Source organism: Brugia malayi (assembly GCF_000002995.4).
Source record: "Brugia malayi strain FR3 genome assembly, contig: Bm_v4_Chr3_scaffold_001, whole genome shotgun sequence".
Taxonomy (NCBI): domain Eukaryota; kingdom Metazoa; phylum Nematoda; class Chromadorea; order Rhabditida; family Onchocercidae; genus Brugia; species Brugia malayi.
In genome coordinates this window covers 5,291,279-5,314,502 of record NW_025062477.1, presented here as the reverse complement: position 1 = coordinate 5,314,502, position 23,224 = coordinate 5,291,279, and the positions used below count along the sequence as shown (strand labels likewise).

Here is a 23,224-nt window from a genome sequence, read left to right as displayed (position 1 = left end):
AGATGATCGGGAGATCCCAGCAAAATCAAAAAAAATACTGCTATCTTTGCCTTATCACTAGATGAAAAAGCATCGGTGAAAACATTTACTCAAAATATACAGCTTTAATTTCCATTTGCAAGGATCAATGTTTAACAAACTTTTCAGCACACAAAACTTCTCTTGAAACGAATCATGATATCAAACTAATTTCACCTATGCATATTATTTCTAATAAAAATAGGAATTTGGTATCTTATCAAGAAAAGGAATCTCAAGTAGAAAAAAAGAAGATCTGCAACTTCATTCATCAATTCTTCCTTGCTAATTAAATAGAAAATTTGTGAAAGAAAAAAGCATAAGACATCAAAGAAATACTCTTAAACATAAGTAGTAATAATTACAAAACGTTGTGTAGTACCAGATGTAACTCTTTCACAAGGCACATAAAGATAGATCCTTCATACTAACTATCTCTTGAAACTTTCAGTCTTTGTTCAATCTTTTTTTTTTTTTTTAAACAAATATATGTTATTTGTAAGAAGAAATAAGAGATACACTGAATATTTGATACATGAAAAGATTTCTTTTTTAGGGAAATGAAAATTTCATTTTCCTCCTCTCATATCTTTTCTTTTCTTTTTATATCTTTACAGTAGTAGCACACAATAATTCAAAAGAAAATGAAGAAATTAGGAACTGAATTAAAAGATGAAGGAATAATAGTTCAAAGCTATAGAGAATGGATAAAGAATAATTTTAGCATGATGATTATCATTTACTATAGTTGTATAAAATTTCGAAGAGCTAGAAATGAACAAATCTTAATTTGTTCATTCATTAACAATAAAATTTATGACATTTAAACGTACTTAATTTCTTGCGTAATTTACACAATTCTGCATATATCAGATAATGTTTTTTTTTTTTTTTTTTTATCATCTCAAAAATAAAATAAAAAAAAATGTTAACGTTAAAAGGAAGTGCAAAAAAGTAAGGAAAAAAGAAAAAAAATATGTAATAACATTGAAAGATTAAATTTGAATCAAACCCACATAGATAATGTGATTTCTGTCTGTAAAAAAAAAAAAAAAAAAAAAAATATTATCGTACGCAGAAAAGATAGCGAATAAAATTAACTATCAAACTGCCAATGATCAAAACACCCATTATCACCAACAGTACAATGACCCATTCCTGAAAAAAGAAATATCTTTTTAATTCTTATCCGACTCATTTTCAAATTAATGTAATAATCATAAAATTTGTCATTGCACAAATATTTTTTAAATATTAATGCTCGACATATGATAAAAGATGATAATCACTTGTTGCACTGATTACTTATATCATCTATGCTTTTGATAACAACCAATAATATGCCATTTCATTTATACGAAGATATAAATTTAGATTAACATTATTTAATGCATATTCATATTCATTACTGTAAAATAAGTGAAAATTAAATTGATTAAAATGATATATCACACTGATTTCGACTATAATAAAATGGAGAAGTAATTAACAAATTATATTATGCTTTATTTAAAAAATATATGAGTATAACTATAAAGAATGTGAAGATTTTTTTCACGTAACTTTAAATACGTCATTCATATAATAGTAGTTGCACTGACCATTATATCATTTATGCTTAATTAACAAATTATGATATGGTCTATTTACCTTAACTGAATGAAATAAGAATGATTTTCTTCATCCTTATGGTTAACTTTAACAGCAAGAATAACTTCTGAAATTTAAAATATCTCGCTTGCAAGAATTTCATCACCACATTACGTCTTGATAAAAAGCAAGGATTTAATTAAAATCTTACTTATTTTGGATTGTAATTTGGCGCATTAAAAAGTTTTTATTTCGATATCTATCGCAAAACATTCAGTAAAAAAGCTTATTAGTGATAAATCACCAGAATAAGTTCACGTTGTACGGAAAGTCTAAGATTCTATGGAATAATGGAATAACAGAAATTTTTTAGAAATGAAAAAGAAAATAAAACGTTGTAATTTTGTGGTATTATTGATAGATCCTAGTTTTAAGCATTTTTTATTTTTCAATGGAAAAAGAAAAGAAAAAAAAAAAAAAAAAAAACGGAGAAAAATGGTTAAAAAAATGAAAAAAAAAGTAAAAAGAAAAGTTGCAATATTTCATTTTTGATTTTTTTCGTAATAGCAGTTTGAATTAATTTTCAATCTGAATTAGTTAATCCATTTCAGATCATTATTTTCGCCAAGTATTTCGACTGTTTGAGAAAAGTTTTCAGTATGATTTTCATCCATTTATTTATTTATTTTTTTTGAGAAAAGCACCACAATGAAATAATTAAGCTTACCTGAAGTCTAAAACAACAAGAACTATTCAAATCACCACAACAACGATAGTAGTATAATGGCGTTTCTTCTGGACATTGCTCACCAACCACAATTATTGGACATGCCAATGAACTTTTCCTAAAGAAGAATTTGGAATTAATTTAGAATAACAATAATTATTATTAACAATATAATTGGTTTGGTAGCTATAAAATTATTTATATATGCTCAAACTAAAAGATTTATAATATAATAATGACTGGTAGTAATAATAAATTGTAACAATAATAAATATTAATAAATCAAAAGAGGAAAATTACTAGATAAATTAGTGAGAAGTATGAAGTTGAAAATGTTTAAAAATAAAATAAAGTAATGGAAAGAGATTTGAATTATAAATTCCTTCCAATCACTTGCCATTACTCATACTTTAATAAATGCTAAGAAAAGAAGTAAATAAGTAATTCAACCGTAAAGTATATAAGAATTGTTAATATTCAAATGTTCAGTATGCAAATATTAAAGTTATTTTAGTACCTAATGAAGGGTTCAAACAAATCGACTGTTCTATATGGCATTCCTATTACGATTTTACTGCATTTTTTTGGATTTTTCCAAACTAACACTAAAACTAAAACTTCCTTTTACATTTGCCGAAAAATGACAAATTTGATGAAAAAAGTCGTAAATACTTCCTCTTGGTAATGAGAATGGTTAAAAGTATGGCATCATGGGTAAATTTTGAAATGAAAGCTCGTTTTTCTTTCTCTACTCGGTTAATGATTATTAGTGATTTCGAGAGTTGCACAACTCTTTCTCTATTTCAAAATTACTTCTTCGAAGAAAAAAAAAGAAAATTATATCAATGTTACACTTATTTGTCTTTCTAAATTTTGAATGAAATTATGTTTATCGACGTGAAGTTCATTCAATATAGTATGTAATTTGTAAGCCTAATAAAATTAAAGTATTATAATAAATATGTCCTAAAAATTTTAAAGAAGCTAAGTAAAAGAAAGGCATTGATCAAATGATTTTTCAAAATGGAATAGTTCAATAACATATATCAAATTAGTTCAGGATATTGGAATTAAAATTTTTGTTTGCATGCAAACTGCATTGCAATTTCGAATATGCACAAACAGTTCCATAATTATTTAAGTAAGACTTCACTTACTTCAATTCGAACATCCTAATGCCATTATTTTCATCTGAATCATCGATATATGTAACTGCAGTTACTACACTTACTAAATACAACAAATATGCAAAACGTAACATAATTGATAGTCTGAAATTTGAAACTTATTTAATGAAAATTCATACTAAAAAACCAATTTAAAATATTCGTAACGTTGCGATGGATTTTGATAAACAGCTGATAAGTTTTATAATTTATTAGTTAAAATTTATCTGATAAATGTTACTATTAAATTAAAATAATAATAATTATGCAGACGTAAGTTCTGATCAATGCTAACTTATCTCAAGCTATGAGTTTGTCTATCTAGCATCAAACAGTAGTGAAATTGAACAGCGAAATAAAATTAAGTACTACATCAAAAATAATAAAAAATTATGCCCAGTAAAAATAAATATCGGCTGTTTTTTTTTTTTTTTAAAAAAAAAAAAAAAGGATAAAATTTCATATTTATACAAAACAGCAGTTGAATAGATCACCTAATGAGTTTAATTGTCAAATACGCAATGAATTATTTTACTCCTAAAATTTGTCAACCCACAATCATAGTTTTCAAATTACAAGCAATCTGAAATTATAACAAATATTTCTTGGCACAAAAATGCTCTCGTACAATTTCAATTGAATAGGGCGAAGAAATTGCAGTTTTTTAATCGTTCTTAAAATTTCATAGAAATTTTCAAAAGATTTTGAAGATGAAAGTAAGAAAGATGAAAATCAACTAAATTTTTGATGTATGGTGAATAATAATTATCGGGAAAAGCTGTAATAGAGAAGTAATCAGCAAGAATAAGCCATTCTCAAATTTTCTAAACAAAACATTGAAAAAAGTAAGACGAGCTGTGAAGTATTAAGGAAATAAGAAGTAATACAGGAGATAAAGTATGACGTAAAATGTAAAATGAAAGTATATACCTAACAATCTTTATAATGAAAATGAAGTAAAATGTAAAATGAAAGTAACGTTATTGGAGGGATAACAAACATATGGAACAGCAATTAAAATTTTTAAAATAACCATTCATTCGTGATTTTTAAAGCTTAATGGAAATCACTCCGTTACAATAATATTCGTCAATATCCTGCAAAAAATGAACTTTTACATTTTGAATCAACGAATGTAACAATAAATATATTTCAAATATAATAACTAATTATTTTACATATTGCAAAATTTGATGAAACATTTCCAAATGATGTCATTTGGAAATATTTTAAAAGTGATTTCGTATAAATTGGAAAGAACACATTTACAAGTAGAGCGTAACTGATAACTTTTCTGTAATAATTGTTCTTTCAATGAAATTAATCAACCATACAACATTCGAAATTTTTTTCACTTAATATTTTCTGTAATACTTTTACTTATTCAGAGAATAATTTAAAAGACATTCATATCTCTTGTATCTGTTTATATACTAACTCATTTCTCTATTAATTACTTCAGTTTATTTATTACATTTGTTTATTGTTTATTTTTATAAATGCTTAATAGCTATCTTTACAGGATCTAAAATCAATTTCACTTCTTATCAAGCACAACTTGAAGAATTTTACAAAATAATAGCCTATAAGTTTGTCCTTAATAATAAGTTCAAACGATTTAATATTCAAAATCCAAAAATATTCCGTAAACTAGCCTTGCCCAACCATAAATTGCCCGACCAATAACAAGTAATGTTTTAAGATGATACAATTTGTTAGCTTAAATCAAGAAATACTTTCAAATAATTTGATAACACTACCAGTCTGTCAAATAAATAACCAATCACAACATTCATTCAGATCGATTTCTGTTAATGTTTTGAGAATTTCCAGCCATCCAATTTATTAGCAATAATTTTTCGTCTATTATAAAATAAATTTCAAAGTTTGAAAAGTTCTAAAAGATGTGGAATGTTATCGTTAGATAATAATACTATCTGAATATTAAGTCCATATTTTCAATATTTGTTTTAAATATCACGGAAAATTTCACATTATGTTAATAGTTTTTGCATTTATGATGATAGAACCAAGTGATATGATATTAATCAAAGATAAAATGATAACGAATCGAATATGACTAAATATTTTGTTGTAAGAAAATATGAATGAAACTATTTCATGATTAATAAAGTATAAATTATTAGTGTTTAAAATTCATCTAATACTAATTAAATAAATCATAATCAGTTATTTAAGTGAAACACGTAAATTACGTAATCTTTTTTATCATACCTATTCTTACAATAAGAAACTTTCGTTTATTAAAAGGATGAATGAGATTTACAAACTAATTAAGTAGATTTTTAACCTTTTCCTTTACATTAAATTTACTGATAAATTTCAAATATTGATAACTGACATGAATGAAAGAGGATGAACACGTACACGTACGTAATAAGTCTCACATATCCTAATTGAAAATCAATTAGAGATAACACGGAATTAAATATAATTAATATACTATATTTTATTAAAGTTTAACTATTATTTAATATTTGAGGATATCCTACAGGAGCTTCCTACATATTTATATTGAAAAACCAATAATTTCTGTTTACATTAAAATAGTTACCAAAAGAATGAATAATATAAATTGTGCGAATTCATCAAAAAAGTAGAAAGATTTACCATGCGATTAAAAATGAAAAAAAAAAGAAGAAAGGGAATTGATTCATGCGCAACTATTCGATATCATTATTGTTTGACAGAAAGAATGAGTGGGACAAAGAGAGAATTTCTTTTCGTTCCGGGAAAGGCGATTTAACTATGCTGTTTAGGGAATGGAGATTTGATTACTCTCTCTCTCCCTCTCTCTCTTACCCTTTCTCTTGCCTTCTCTCCCTCTCTCTCTCTCTTACTCTCTCTACTTTCTTCAACTGATATTTTATAATTTTTTGGATGACTAACTAATTGGTTCATTCGATAATAATAATAATAAATGATAATGAAAGAAAGTGTGCTAAATTGTGTTAAATTCTTCTAACCAATGGTCAGTTATGTTACATAGTCTTGAATCAATCAATAAGGGGAAGTGTATGTCAAAAAATGCTCTGACCAATGGTCAGCTGTGTTACATAGTCTTGAATCAATCAATAAGGGAAAGTGTATGTCAAAAAATGCTCTGACCAATGGTCAGCTGTGTTACATAGTCTTGAATCAATCAATAAGGGAAAGTGTATGTCAAAAAATGACCGATGGTCAACAACTCTTTATGCTTTTTTGATCATTAGTCTTACAACACACATATGATGAATGAATGAGTCATGGCATATTTTGAGGAATGTTCTTTGAACAAGAAGTTTCACTCTGTTATCACAACTTATTATCTCATCTGAAAATAAGAGGCAGCGGAAAAGTTCAAAGTATTGCATGGAAAGAGAAAAGACTATTTTGAAGTTTAAGAAAATAAGAAAAAAGTGCGCATATGCTTTAAAGGGATGAAAGTTATTTTGACATAGTATTTTTAAAATAATTTTTTTTTATCGAATTTTAAATATAATTATTTATCACCTTAATCTTTTCAAATCTCAACTTTCCATTTTTTTAAGCTAAATTAATTTAGGAACAAATTAATCTCAATCTTTAGAGCTAATTAATTAGGCCGATAAGCTGTAAGATACATTAAAAAAATTAGTGATTTCTAACTTTCATAATTGTTACTTTACTGTTCATATCAACCAATAATTTCTTCTATAAAATCTGATAAGCGAAATTCTTCTTCTTTAAAAAGCTTTAAATAACACTGGCGAATAACAAGCAACATTTATTTCAAATTTAAACATTTAAAAAAAAATTAAATTTATTTTAAATGACAGAATCTAGTAAGTAATCATCTTGTGTGATATCGGCGGAGAATTCATAAATGAAAGAAGCGGACGAGTCTGAAAGTTAGAAATAAATATGACAGATACACATTGCTATATTGAAATGATTAAAGGAAGAGCATAAATCTCGAATCATTTCTCGAACCAATCGATAATTTATCTTTTAGCACAGTTAACCAGCTTTTAATCATTCAGTTAACATATTTGAAAAACTTTTAACATACGTGTTTTTCCTTATAAATGAATCGATCAGCATCATCCTTCATAGCTGTTTGATAGTGATATTCTTCAGCGAATCGATAACGCTCGAACAGTAATCTCATTAATTTCTAGAAAACTTTTAACAGTAAGAAAATTTGGTCGATATCGCTTAAAATTCCTTTAAAACTTTAAGTTGATTATGAATTAAGTTTAATTTATGTTAAAACAAATCACGTTTTCATGAAATTTTGTAGAAAATTATACAGCATGTTAGAGTTTTTAAGTATATACTCGTGGATCAATTAATTATTTCAGATTAAATTAGCTATTTGAATTAATATATTCAAAAAATTAATATACTAATTATCGTTTATCAATGATTAATTAAATAATATTAGATAGAATAGTTCACTTTCCCTAATGCATCACGTTAATGGAGAAAATGATAATGCTCAGAAGATAAAATGTTTAAGTTTAAAACTATCAAAAATTTGATTTAAATGTGTCTGCAAAATATTTTGCTCTGCCTGATAAACTACTTATCAATTCCGGATCATTTCAATGAATTCAGATCAATCAAAAGATTCATCTTTTGAAACATATGAATGGCATTTTCAGGTCAACAACTAGCTTACCAAATACAGAAAATCTTGCTCAATAACATCGTTTACTGATGGATTCCAAATTTGAACTGGAATCCATAAATCCTGAAAAAAATAAATGTAAATAATTTACAAATTTGAAAATGCATGAATATACATTGCTATAGTTATATTTTTATTATAATCACATAATTTCATTTTTAATCTTTCAAATTGGATAATATTATCTATTCCGGAATGATAAGATTATTTTCATCCATATCTAATGATAGAAGTTATATGCTAATTCTAATTGTATATAATTAGAATAATTTCAAATTTTTAAAACTTATTTGATTCTTTTATTTAATTAATTTATAACATTAATGATAACAATGCATACTTACAGGATAAACAAATTTGAATTTATTTGAAAATAATCTATACAATCCACAAGTTGTATTGTAGATAAGATTGAATGGTGGTGGAATAGCAGTAAACCAATCGAAATATTCGGAATAAATTTGACAACGAGTAAACTTCCATTCTTGATCTTCATTTTTCTAAAATTTATCAAATTATAGCAAATCTTTTTAATAAGAACAAATGTAATGCATTCTATAATAAAATTTTATGCTTTTTTTTTTAATTTCAAACCCTAAAAATTTCAAATTAAAAATATTACCTTAAATTTTTATTAAAAAAATTTAAAAAATATTAGCAAAAAAACAATTCAGAAATTGTAAAAAATTTATAATCTAATTAAACTTTTTATCTAAATTAGAATGACCAACTGACCAGAACTGTATCAGCTGTACGAACCAACATGGAAATCATTAAATTTAATAAAGTTATTACAACAGCAATATGAAATATTGCAATTGTAATTTCTCCTGCATAATTAGTAAGTGGATGTTCGATAGGTTCTTGGTTAGGTCCAGCATTGCCCACAACAAGTTTATAATCCCAAGGAGCAAGATAGCCATAAAATGACCAATACAAATTACGAAATGTTATTCCTATGCTACAAAATTTCAACATTTAATTTCATTTCAATAAAAAATAAAAAAAAAGTGAAATTATCGTAGCAAAAAGAAAAAAAAAGATGGCATTTCAGGAAAAAATAAAGTTTTTGCAAAAAAAAGAATTAACAAATAAACATAATATTAATTATTTTTTACAATGCTTATTGTTTTACAATTATTTCAAACATTAGCAAACAATTCTTTGATAACCAAATTTAAAATCAACTTTTAAAAAATGAGGAAAGAAACTGAAATTTGAAAATCATTTTTTTAATGTTTATTTTTACACTAATTTTAGGATAATATTATTATTATTATCTTTGTTTTTGAATTTTCTGTTTTTCTTTTTGTCATGCCTTGAATAAGTTTCTTTTTGTTGAATAATATTTCCACTCTTATCCAAAACACGATTTTCATTATAAGCTTGATACATTGTATTGATACCCAATGAAAAGCATATCATTATGATAGCAGCTATTGATAGGAATATCGTAACATCACGAATACATTTAGAAATTGATATCGGAAATGAAAATAAGATAAAAAATGATTCTTTGATTTTTTTATTTGTTTTTTGTCTTTCGTTTTGTTTTATTTTTCAATGTTAAATAAACGATAATTTAAATGATAGGAAATGTAATTAAATGATTAAAAATATGAATGTATTTTCAACAACCATATGCAATATTATATAATTATTAGAATAAAGGAATATGAAAAAATTAAGCAAATTTTGATGGATGAGCATGCTTAATTATAATTAGTGATAAACTGATAAAAAATTCTTATCATTTAGTAGCATTATTAAACATAAATAAAATAAAACATGAAGCATCGAATTTTTTTTTTCAATAACATAGATTATAATTTTGGTGCAAGATTTAAAAAAAAAATTTAATTTGGTGTAAAAACTTAACTTATTGTATAGGAAACTTTTTTATCTCTCATACACTTAGCAGACAAAAAAAAGTAAAAGATATATTTTACTTTGAAATTCATTCTAAATGTGAGATGGAACAAATAAATTTCAAAATAAACAATTTAACATCTATAAAAATCCATCAATGATTCAAGAAAATCCATAATCATTGAGGAAGAATCCAAGTATATCATTAACGTTTAAGCTAATTAATTAATTAATGCCACCTTAAGATGTCTTTTGTGTTAATAGTGTCAAAAAGAACTAATTTCTTTCTTAATAGCATATTAAAGATATTTTACAATTTAAAATAAATTTTGTAAAATAGATTCGAATAAATTAACTCTAACTTTTTTATAAAATTTTTTCTCATAGTACTTACAACAGTTGAGCCAATATTACGCTGTAGTTGAAAGTAATACAAAAGTCTCCATAAAGCCATAATAGAAGCTGTACCAAAATAAATATCATAAATTATTGAAAAATCATAATACACCTGAAATTATTAAAAATCATAATAGACCTGAAATTATCATAATTAAAAAAAAAGTTTGCATATTTGTTTTTTGGCAATTTTTCCTTTTCAATTCAATTTAATTTCGCAATGTCCGACGTATCAAATTACTAAAAATTCCTCAAGCTCAAATATCATTTTTTTTTTTTTTTTTTTATGAATTTTATTTTGCATTTTATCCAATCGAACTTTTATACGATGCTGTGTTATGTGAAACGAACCCAATGTCTTCGATGTAATTGTTTCAAACCATCTTGATGAATGGTAGCTGCTGTCATAATAAAACAAAAAAATGATCCTGAGAATAGCCATATTAAAATAAGATCAAACCTGTATTATAAATATTTCTTAAAATTTAAATAAAAATTTCGTTAAGTTTATTAATTTATAAATTAATGAAAAAGCTTAGATAGATTTCAATTTAAATCTCTTTCGTCTTTCTTTTTTTGGCTCAGTTTGTTTGCTTGTTTACATTATAGAAATTAACAGGAATAGTAACAAAAAGAGAGAGAGAGAAAGAAAAAGAAGAAAAAAACTTAACCATCGCCACCAAACATTGTAAAATGTCATAAAACCTTTGCTAGCAAATTCGATATAATGTATAACAGCCATACCATAAACATATAAATATACATAGCTCTCTAATATTAATCGTAAATCTGTAAAAGAATTCATTTCCAATTGAATAATTAATATTATAAAAGTTTCATCCACGAAAATACTTTTCTTTTTTTTCAAATCAAAATTTTTTTTTTTTGTTTGCTTTAAATCTTTTTACTTACCTTTATTTATCACATAACATTAATGACATTTCTATGTGAGAAAAATTATTCAATAATTTTGAAGTAACAAAAAGTTTTTTTTTCTATTACAAATTAAAATATGTGCTATAAAAATAATTTTGTTAAAAAAATTATTGATTTTTAAAACGAACTGCTATTAACAAGTGATCGCTCAGATGATTGCTCGCCAGTTCTTCCAAAATATCGAATAAAAATTAAAATGGTAAGAAATAATATGTAACTTGCTAATCTACTCATATATCTAAAATCTCATATAATTTTTTCAAAAAAAGAAAATAGAACAAAATTTTTGTCAAAAGTTTAAAATTATCTATTTTTGTTGTTGTTATGGATAAAAGTTCATAGATCACAAGTTTGATCAGTTAAATTTTGCGTTTATCGATCATTAATTATAAACATACAAATGTAATTTATCATTCAATTGATATTTCTATTTTTGATTAGCACTAACATATCATTTTGATTATTTCTAATATAAAATTCGAAAAAAAAGTTTAAAAATTTAGAAAATTTCTGTTTGCTTACAAATATTTCTTTCCTTTTCTTCTTTTGGTTTTTAAAACAATTTAAAACGTTGATGAAATTGCATCAACTCACCGTGCTAATGGATATTTAAAAGTTTCAATATAACTTCCAGCGCTAATTGCATGAAGTAATGCTAAAATTGGATAGCAGATAAAATGTCGGAATTTGCGACTCAAATCTTGACATTTAAATTTTCCACTATCTGTCCACATTCCATGCCAGTGGCCTTCTATTGTTGCTTGAATACCCAATAAAGATAGAAACTAAAATTTTTGATTTTATTTTTTTTGGAAACAAAAAAAAATTTAATTGACATTTTGGAATTGTTTGAAATTATTATATTATTAATTTTCAGTAGAAAATTTCACATTATTGTTATATGATAGAACAAAAAATATTACATTAATATCACTATTATTATTATCAGTATGAATTAGAGTTCTAAAGTTACCAATTGTACTTTTATACAATTTCAACTATGAATAGTTTAGTAAGTAATATTTCAGAACACTTAGCTACATAGACAAACAAAACGCTTAATTTAGCATGAAACACGTCTAAAGTATAAATTAGACGTTGTTGAATTTGCACGTAAAAAATAAACTGTTTAAAATGATATTGCTGATAAGAAAAAGAAAAGTAAAAATGAATTTGCACCGGTTTCATATGTGCCTTAAGAGCCAATTGAATACGTGGAAAGCGTAATTCGCAATCAGCCAAAGGTGATCCAACTTTACGTGATAGTAGCACGTGAATTTCTTCTGTTGTCCAGCATTGCTCAGCAATTTTGACCGCAAATGTCATCACATTGTGACGTAAATTCCTATATGCCACCTATATTTGCTCAAAATATTCTTCCATTGAAAGGTATTATATAAAGTTTGCAATAAATTATCAATTTGTTTTTTTTATTTTTTATTTTATTAAAAAAAAAATTATAATTAGAAAGATTTAGTAATTTGAAAGATGTAATAATCTTTGACAGCTATTAATAAAATAAAAATATATTAAATATTTCAAAAATTTAGCATCCAAAATTTTAAATCATTAATATCCGAAATATAATTTATTATCACTGATAATGGTTTATCATTGAGAAGGAATGATTGCATTGCATTGTTTGTGTTTATCATTTCAAAGTTTACTTTGTGTTCCTTTTCCATTTCCTCGCATACTTGCAAATCAACTGCAAGATTGAATGCAGCAAGCAGCGGATCAGTGCATGCAAGCCATAGGAATGATTCACTACTAATTGCACGATAGGTATCCAATAGAATTATACTATTTTCCATGCAATGTGCGCTTCGTAAACATTCATCACAATGACCTTTGCAATTTATTTCTTTTTTAAAAAAAATCATTAATATTAAATTCAGTCTTCAGAACTGAATTTACTTAATATTTAAAATTTGCAATTATTATTTTGTTCCGATAATTTCTAAATTCGACAAATTAAATCATTAATAAACAAAAGAAAAAAAGATGGAAAAAATTAAATAATGAAAAAAAAATTTTTTTAGTATGATATATAGACACAGCAAGAAAAAAAAAAGTTAAAAATTAAAATTTACAATCAGGTCGATGTGGTAACTGCATATAATGCTTCCTGAGAAGTAAACATTGAACGATGGCAAAGTTATTACATATACAGGCAAGCATTAGTGGGGTCATGTGCACTGGAAATGATTTCGATTTCCGACAACCTGCAAACAAAACAAAAAAAAAAGAAATATTTCAAAATAAGTAAACAACATACCTTTCGATCAAATATAATATAAATTTTGTTAATTTTTGTTTAAGATTGTTAATATTAAATTGGTTAAAAAACAAAAAAAAAACAAAAAACGAAAAAATTGTTGTTATCTTATTAAAATGACCTAAAATTAATGTTGATTATTATTTTAACTTAGTTTTTAATTTAAACTTCTTTAATTTTTTATTTTAATTTAAATTTAATTTTTGTATGTTTTTTAAATTTTAACAAAATTTATACAGTGCTAAAATAATGTACAAACCGTTACGTTCTTCACCGGGATATTCCATAAAAAGTGATAAAATAAATTCAACCAATGGTCGACTTCCAATACAAATTGCTGTCATCAATGCTTCTTTGGTAGGTTCAACTGATGTTCGATTAATGAGTAATGCAATTAATCGCTCAATTTGACCCTTAAAATAGCGATGATATTTGATGAAAATTCATCAAATATTTTAGCATTTATTTTATTGATAGTAGCATAACTTTTTATAACTTTTACTGCCTCAATTAATTTCGAAAGAGTTAACTTAATTACTTATCAGTCAAACATTTTGTCAATAATAAGATGGCAGAATCAGTATTCTTATTTTTTCTTAGCAATTTACAAATTTTTGCACTTCAATTCTCATTTTTTTTTTTTTTTTTTGTATTATTTTTTAAGCTAAAATTGTTTTTTTTTTTTTTTTTTTTGAACCTCAGATCATTTTTTTTAAATTTTAGATCTAAATTATTTCATTTGCTTTTTCTTTAATAATTTAAAAAGAAAACAATTTTTATAAGTTTTTTTATTCCATCAAAATCTATAAAAAGCCATCAATACTATTTGAACTTACAGGTGCAAGATTATGCAAATCTTTAAGAATTTGCTTAATAATTCTGACATTTGCGCTAAGCACAGCGGAACGAAATTGATGAATTGTAGCATCCATTGATTTAGTTGGATTCCACTCCACTCGTCCATCATAAGAAATATTTAAAGCAGGTAAATTTGGTACCTAATATTTGTTAATGATTAATATGTATTCATTTTTATTGCAATAAATATTATTATAAAAAAAGCAAAAGGGGAAAAAAACATGGAGTTTTAACTATGAAATGAAATGCAATTGAAGAAATTTATAAATTAAATTAATTAGTAAGTTCAACTTCATCTAAACAATGATTCATTGCTGCTGCATTAACTTCTTTCATGATTTTTGCATCAAATTTGTATTTTCTCTGTAAAAGAAGACAAAATATCAACATATATTTCATGTCGCAATTATTATTTTCCATTATTAATTATCAAAATTTGCAGTATTATATAAATTATTAATTTAAAAGTAACAAAAAGTTTTCTTGCAAATACATTTCGAGAAATATCGACCGTTTGACAATAATTCTGGAAATGATATACGTTGTTTTTGAGTTTTAATTTCATTTTATCATATAATTATCATTCAAATTTAAATTTTACAGATTAAAATTATGTTAAAAATTAAATGCTAATTTTGATTTAAAATATATAACAGTTCATTTAAATTAAAAAAAAAAAATCTAATAATCATTTCTTACTGTAATAATGAAGTAATAATAATAATAATGCCGGTTGTATTATTTCGAACACAAATGCAAATTTTATTTGTTAATGATATTGTAGATATTTCCAGAATTTCTTTTTCGTTTTGTTTTTCTTTCAGTTCAAATATTTTTCTATTTTAATTCAAACACATTGCAAATTTGGAATTGCAGAAAAGATTAATTAAATAAATTATAAATCTTTCAGTGTAAAATCTTTTTTTTTCCTTTCAAATCGATTATTATATAATTATATCGAATATTCTTCTTTAAATTTAAAATTTTTCTTGTGTAAATGAATTCAATTTGCTATGATCATACAATAATTTACTAATGAATACTACTGAATACCAAGAATTTATATAAATTCCATTGCTGCTCGTTTGTTCATTTTTGTTTATATAAATTAAAAAGAAAAAAAAAAACTGAAAATGTTTTTACAATATTTTTAAAAAGCAATTATGAATCAGTAATAGCTTTTTTTTTTGCTATAATTGTCTTATCAGATGATATTGTATTTATAAATTAACAAGTTATAAATTCATAATAAAAATAATATAAATAATACAATTTTATTCAAAATTAAACACTGATTAATTATTATTTTATTCCTCTTTCATTTCCATAAAATGAAAAACAAAAATTATTTTTTACCATTTTTTTTAATTAAAAAATTTTACTTCCAGATTAAATTTTTTTTTTTTAAATAAAAAAACTAGGAAAAAAAATTGGATAATATTATAAATAAATTCAAGCAATTTTAGGCAATATGAGATCACTTATAAATAAGCTTCAATGAATAATTATTTAGAAATATTTCCAGTCATTATGCTTCAAAATTTTTAGAATGCAACGAGCTTTGTCGTTTATCCAATATATCTGAAACATTGAAAATCAGTGATCTGTGATAATAAGAATATAAATATTTGTTAATTAGTACTCTGTAAATGATTTGTGATATTAAAAATACATGATATCTATCTACTAATCAATGAATTAGATTAATGAATTAGATCTTAATTATTTATTTATTTATTTAAGCCTAAGGTTATTTATCATGCTAATAGCTTATTTTTATTTTCTTGGTAATCTATTAACATTCTTACCCTAGTTAATATTCGATGTAAAATAATTTCTTGTGCAATAATTATTAACTCATAACTAAGTTAATACTTTGAAGGTTTCAATTAATAAAATAAAATTCGAAATTATTAGTTAAAAAAAAACATACTAATGTGACAAGCAGCGATAAATGAACGTTTTCTATTCAAAAGTCGTTTGTATGCTTTCACATAACGAATACATCGCACAATTAAATAAAGTGTATAAAATACAAATGTTGATATTAATATCATAAAAAATATTAACAATGATAAGCGTTGCGCAGCTGATAATTCATTCTAAAATTTGTACATATTGTTAACTTTGTATTTAAATGTTGCTTATGTTATAAATTGGAGTGTGCATTAATAGCACAAATTAAAATTAATTATTATCCAACTTCGTTTTCTTTTCAAAAAATTTTTATTAACACTTTAGAACAAAAATGTATGAAATTTTAATTTTTTACCATTTTAATTCGCATCTTTTCCTGAACAAAATTTTTATGCATTATTTCATCATTTGATTCATTCAAATTTATAACATCGATAGCATGAGATGGTCGAACAATTATTGAAACACCGAATGCTTGCATGAAAAAAACAATTATTGCTCGAGCTACCAAAGTCGGATACATTAATTTTACCTGAAATTTTAACTTAAATCAGTGAAAAAAAAAAAAAGGCAAACTAAAAAAATGATTTTTTCTAATAAATATATGAATAACTTTCCTATAAATTAATAAATTAAATGGTCAGAAAATAAGAAATTAGCAAATGAATGTTATAATGAAACGATTAAATAGCTTAGCTAAATGAATAAAATAATAAATAAACAGTTAAAGAGATAAATAAATAACCTTGTATTTGTTAATTCCAAAGATCAAAAGTGCTGATGTCACACCAAACATGATGCTAATTGACATTAATATTATCATAAACCATAACATATTATCGTGCTGCACAATTAAAAATTTTAATTTTACTTTATTTGAATTTCAAATTTTGTCATAGTACACTGATACCCTATTAGCTATTATCAAATATTTTTTTAGTTTCTTTTTTCTTTCTTTCTTTTTTAAAAAAAGCAGAAAAAACAACAAATGAAAAATGTCATTTCAAATTATCAATTTTTTTTTCTTTTTAATCACTTTTTTTAGATATTCATTTTTTTCTTTTTAACCTTTAAACATAATAATAACAATAACGATAATAATAATAACCTGTTCATTAGAATTTGATAAAGCAATATAAGCAATTGCATATAATAATAGGAAAAGTGATAAGATAATTTCAGCGCTTGACAATATCACCAGACCACGTGTCAAATGACAGCAACAACAAAACCATTTCTGATGCTGTGAATCAAAATCCATCGCTTCTGTAATAATTACAGCAGTAAAGAATTAAAATTTATAAAATGAAATCATTTGAAATTTTAAGCATAAGAATACTTTTTTTTTTTAAATTTATAACATTTAAAATATTTGTTACAATTTTTAAGAAATAATAAAGATTAGATCTAAGATAGATCGTTGACGAAAATTTTGAAATTGTTATCAATTTAGGTATTAAAGTAATAATTTTCTTATTCGAATTCAATTTCGGATCCCGATTTATCTCTTTCTTTTTTCTTTTCTTTTTTTTTAAATCTTATTTCATGTTTTCAAAATTAAGAAGATGATTACATGCAGCTCAAAACTGATATTATTGAAAATAATTAACTCATCGATTAATTAAGACATTTATACGTCCTCTTAAAAAAAAAAAGTTATTAATAGGTTTTAAAAGTTATAAATGGGAAATAATAAGTCATGATTAGTTGCTATTCAATTGAGACGTTGAAATAAAAGCTCAAAATAATAATATAACAAAAGTATAACAAATTCCAGTAAAAATTAAGAAACAGAAAGAATAAACTTAATATTTCACATATTGTCAACGATTAGTTGTCACAATATTAGCTTAATACACCTACGTTAGGCTACGTTGATATACTTCTATTGTCGTATTTTTGAATTTAACATATGTTTTTTTTTTCACCCAAACTTTTATTGCTAATTATTATTTCTATGTTTTTAATAATAATATACATAAGCAATTCAACGTTGTTAATTTTATAAAATTAAAGTTCAAGAAATTTTTTTTTCTTTTTTTTTTTTAAATACTAGTTAAGCCAAAAAGCAAATGTATCATTCTTTTAGGCCTTTTATAATATCTTTTTGCGAAAAATATTATTGGCTAATATATGAACGGAAAATAAATTTTGATTTCAGTTGTGAAGAAATGGAGTGGAAAAACAATTTGTGATTTTTGTGTTTTTCTTGCTTAATGATAATATTAGATTAATAAATATTAATACTAATAATTGAAATAGCAAGAACGAAATGAAAAATTTAGTTCGAAAAAAAGAAAAACTAATGCAAATTTTTTAACTGTTACTTAAATTTTTTTTTACTCCATCAAAATTACTTTTTTTTTTCTCATTTTTATTAAAAACTTTAAATTTTCATAGCAAAAGTTAAGCATGCAAAAATTTTGTGATTAGTTAAATTATTATTTGCTTTCTTTCATGCACTAATAGCTAATTAATTATTTTGTTGAGGTTATTGTTCGTGTGCTAATTATTTTTGAATGGCATTAATTTAGCTTCCATTTCTATTTCATTTTAATTATTAATTATTATCATTTGTTATATTCAAGATGCAAAAAAATTTTGATCAAAAATGTATAAATTATAAGCATACATTAAAATATATTTTCTTTGTTATTAAATTATTATATTTAAATAATAGAAAACGTCAAATTATTTTTAAAAAATTTTTTTTAATCTCTAACTTATAATTTTAATAGAAAAGCGACAAAAATTGTTGATAATTTGATTAATATTACTCATAAAATATTTCTAAATGGCATTGATTTCATTCACATTTGCATTTGATTAACTGATATGTACGCAGTATTTTTAATTATTATTATTTATTGTTATTTGTAAACAACACATTAAGTTAAAAAGTTTGGCGACTAATACTGCAAATTTTTTTGAAACTCTGACAGATAACTTTCTTCAATAATGTATGTTAACATTCTTTGATGATAAGAAGGACTGTTAAGAAATGCAGTGACGATAGTTTAGAAGTTTTAAATTGAAAGCTTAATAATGAATCGATGTGAAAATTTGCTAATCAAATTAAAGTAATCGTTTCGGTTTACTTGGAATTTAATTCATTAAAAATAACATAATTGAATAATGGAATGAGACAAAAGCAATAAATATTTTCGGAAAATTTAAACCTTTCAATTTACTTTTTTAATTTATTGACATAATTCAAAAAATTTTAGAGAAATGTAAATTTTAGAAATATAATTTTTTTTTTTGCATTTATATAAGTAATTGAATTTGAAATTTTGGAAAATCACAAACATTCTCTAACTTAAATAGATGAACAAGTTCAAAAACTAGAGACAGAGTTGCAATTTTAAAATTTGAAAAACATAATATGAAGTAATTACACATTTAAGTTGCTTATTTCATATTCATTTTTAATATGCCTTAGCAAAGGAAAGCACATCTAATTGTGAAATAAACAATATTTTGAAATAACATTTGAAACAACAAAATGATTGATGATGTGAATTTTGACAAAATCTTTGTGCACATATTTCTCTAGCCATTTTGCTAAAGTAATGTAGCGAACTTTAAAAATATTAAATGCTTAGAGATCTTGGGAAATTTTTCCAAACAAATAAATGGCAATATTAAATTATGTTTTTGTTCAGGAACAATTATTATCTTTTTGATAAATTAATGATCCAATTATTAATATTGACAATAACAATAACAATAACAATAATAATAATAATTCACATAGATATTACCAATTAATTAAAAAAATGATGGAGTAAAAAAAAAATTCATCAAATTATATTTTAAGTTCTTTGATTTATCCACTCCTAAAAGTGTTCTCTAAAAAAATAAGTAAGTATTGAAATTTTTACATTCACAAATTTTATTATTTATCTTTGGTACTTCTTTTAAGTATAAATGTTATACAGTCTTTCAATAAGCAGTTCCATATTTATGCTTAGCTTTTAGACCATAAAAATAATATGTGATGAGGAGTAGGTTTAAAATAATTCTTATATTTAATTTCGAAATGAATCTTAAAGGTATGATGATAAGTGATAATATTAATGATAGATAAATTTAATTGGAAACAAATTGTATGATATATTTGATGATAATTGAAAAAGTTTTGTAAAAATTATGAAATGCTTGAATTTTAAATGAATTAATTGCCTGTTCATCATTACTGATTAACAAAAAGTAAATTATGGAAATTATTGATCTGACATAATTATGCCAAAAATTTTTTTATTCCAATATTTGTGGTTATTGAATTGAATTTGAAAAGATGAAAGTTCATTCCACGCAATTTTATGCAGCAGTCGATAATAATTACCACAGTGATTGGATGATGAAAAGAAAAGCCATTGACGGATTTTTTCTTTTTTTAATCAAAAGTTTAGCTATTTGAAGATATTTAAACTTTCAACAGTTATGATTAGAGCCTATGAAATTTCGATTTAATCTACTGTATTCATACTAATCGATTATCACTTCATATAGCATTAAACAGATTGCACTCAAAACAATACAAAATGCAAAATGCTTTTATTCCAAGGTTTATTTGAATTCTCGCATAAAATAATATGCATTGTGTATGTAAATAAAAAAGCTTATTTTTTGTTTACAAAGAAATATATGAATTCGTCTTCATTAATTGGTTTGATTATTAGCAATATATTTGAGCCTAAATGCAATCACATAATTACTTTAGCATTAATTGAGTACATTTAATCATTGATTTTTGCTCGCAATATAATTTATGTTAAATGCTACGACATAGAAATAAGAGTAAAAACAAAAAGTTATGAACATAAAGCATATATATATAATATAAGAATAGATTTATAAATTCTCAAAATATCACTTTGAAGAAAACGAGAAATCTTAGATATTTTGTTAAAGTAAGCAATATCCAAAGGAATAGAAGATGAGTAATTGTTTCAGGAATGCAAAAAATAAATGATAAATAGTGAAAGAATGAAAGAATGCGAATAACAAATAATTTAAAAGAAAAGACAAATAATAGAAATTTAAAAAAAAAAAAAAAAACGAAAATTTTTTTTTAACTCTTCATTTGATTTTATTTAATTAAAATCTAACGAATGATATATCGATCTATTGATCTAATGCATGCTATGATATATAACATTGTCAAATGTTGCAACATTTTATTTCTAACAGCTGTTATCTCTCTCTCTCTCTCTCTCTCTCTCTCTCTCTCTCTCTCTCTCTCTCTGTTTGGTTTCAAAAACTTCATTAGCTTGAGGTAATTTCTTCAAATAATTAATCATAACTTTTAACGTCTAACTTCTGTTCTTTTTTTTTTTTAACTCAGATGTATGATTAAACAATTTTAAAATATCGTTTTCACTTATTTACATCAGAAAAAGAAAAAACAAAAAAAAGGAGAAAGAATGAGAGAGAAAATAAGAATTTAACAATCTTTTACATTCTCAATTAACGATTTTATATTATTAATTAAAATTTTTATTTATTTATTTTTGTTTTTCTTTTCTTTTTTACTTCTATCATATGGATAACATTTTAAAACTAATTAATTTAGAAATTAAAAATTTGTAAAGTTTAAATGCTTACTGTGGAATTATTTTTGAAGGAATTATCATAAGCTAATAAAAGTTTCAAAATACTTCTTAGATAAACAATGAAGAAAATTGGCTTCAATTTGTTGAAAAACAAATTTTACTGTTATTTGTTTTACGTAAACTTCTATCACTTATTTTTTCTTTTTTATTTGTTTTATGTTTTTTTTTAACCTTTACTTTTTAAAGTTAAATAGATATACTGGTGATAAATTATTAGTGTAATACGCGAAATAAAATGATTAATAATTTCAAAATGAAGGATAATATTTTTTTAAAAAAAAGATAAGCAATTAAAGAAATTCTTCCTTATCACAACATCCATTAGAATTTCTTGTCTTTTTGAAAATTAAACTTTTTTCAATGAAACATTTATCACAATAGTATATCACTAAAATCATAAAACTACTGTATGATTAACATTTAAATTAAAATGGTGATTAAAATTTAAATTAGACAAATTTCCCATACATTATTTTTTAATGTAGTACTAAAATTTCAATTGTTTATTTATTTATTGTAATCTTTTTTTCTTTTTTTTTAACTCCTAGATTAGGGATAATTTATTTCACCATTCCACATTCGAAATATATATTAATAAAATTATCTATGATAAAAAAAATTTTTGATTTTAAATTTTGACTTAACTTTTTCAAAAACAAATGAAAAAGAAGCAGAATATTAAATGTACTCTAACATTTGCACTATTAATTAATATACCATTCATTAATTTAGCAAAATATGCATCAGATCCCCAACAAATCCAAATGAATTCTCAAAATATTTATTACGACGAATCAAAGTATTTAATTATAGATGAATTCCATTCAATTATATTAGTATACCACAAATAAATAAGTAAATGAATATGAATCATTTATTTTCTTCTACTGCTATTCCATTTAGGCACAAATATTTTGATGCAAATTGATTTATAACAAAGAAAAGATTGGAAGATCTACAAGCAAGCATGAATAGAAGACCTCACTTACTGTTATATTCCCCATAATTAGATTCCAATCTTAAATGAGTGATATGATAAGATATCAGTAGCTAGTGATGAATTTACTACATCCCTCGTCCGTGCTCTGAACATGGGGCTATTATTGATGATACGTATGAAATCTGAAGCTAAGAGGAAGCATTTCTGTTTTCGAATCAATTCAAATCAGATGACAAAGA

The 23,224-nt window shown here is 23.7% G+C and overlaps 4 protein-coding genes across 4 annotated transcripts; all 4 read right to left on the bottom strand.

Moving 5' to 3' along the window:
• Positions 1 to 1,083: 1,083 nt before the first annotated feature.
• Positions 1,084 to 3,596, bottom strand: Bm1242 (Uncharacterized protein; the record flags this gene model as incomplete). Its single annotated transcript, XM_043080050.1, has 3 exons — positions 1,084 to 1,176; positions 2,336 to 2,453; positions 3,493 to 3,596. The coding sequence occupies 3 exons, from the start codon at positions 3,594 to 3,596 to the stop codon at positions 1,084 to 1,086; spliced, it is 315 nt and encodes a 104-aa protein (XP_042935984.1).
• Positions 3,597 to 7,322: 3,726 nt separating this feature from the next.
• Positions 7,323 to 9,151, bottom strand: Bma-spe-41.1 (Uncharacterized protein; the record flags this gene model as incomplete). Its single annotated transcript, XM_043080049.1, has 5 exons — positions 7,323 to 7,385; positions 7,553 to 7,657; positions 8,165 to 8,236; positions 8,518 to 8,673; positions 8,909 to 9,151. 5 exons carry the CDS (start codon positions 9,149 to 9,151, stop codon positions 7,323 to 7,325), a joined length of 639 nt encoding a protein of 212 aa, XP_042935983.1.
• Positions 9,152 to 10,352: 1,201 nt separating this feature from the next.
• Positions 10,353 to 14,909, bottom strand: Bma-spe-41.2 (Uncharacterized protein; the record flags this gene model as incomplete). The annotated part of the gene is made up of 11 exons (XM_043080048.1): positions 10,353 to 10,550; positions 10,790 to 10,898; positions 11,110 to 11,227; positions 11,503 to 11,612; positions 11,969 to 12,159; positions 12,554 to 12,730; positions 13,042 to 13,223; positions 13,468 to 13,599; positions 13,912 to 14,065; positions 14,489 to 14,650; positions 14,802 to 14,909. The coding sequence occupies 11 exons, from the start codon at positions 14,907 to 14,909 to the stop codon at positions 10,353 to 10,355; spliced, it is 1,641 nt and encodes a 546-aa protein (XP_042935982.1).
• A 1,129-nt stretch (positions 14,910 to 16,038) lies between these two features.
• Positions 16,039 to 17,223, bottom strand: Bm5582 (Uncharacterized protein; the record flags this gene model as incomplete). The annotated part of the gene is made up of 4 exons (XM_043080047.1): positions 16,039 to 16,091; positions 16,444 to 16,612; positions 16,783 to 16,959; positions 17,173 to 17,223. The coding sequence occupies 4 exons, from the start codon at positions 17,221 to 17,223 to the stop codon at positions 16,039 to 16,041; spliced, it is 450 nt and encodes a 149-aa protein (XP_042935981.1).
• Between the last annotated feature and the right edge of the window lie 6,001 nt (positions 17,224 to 23,224).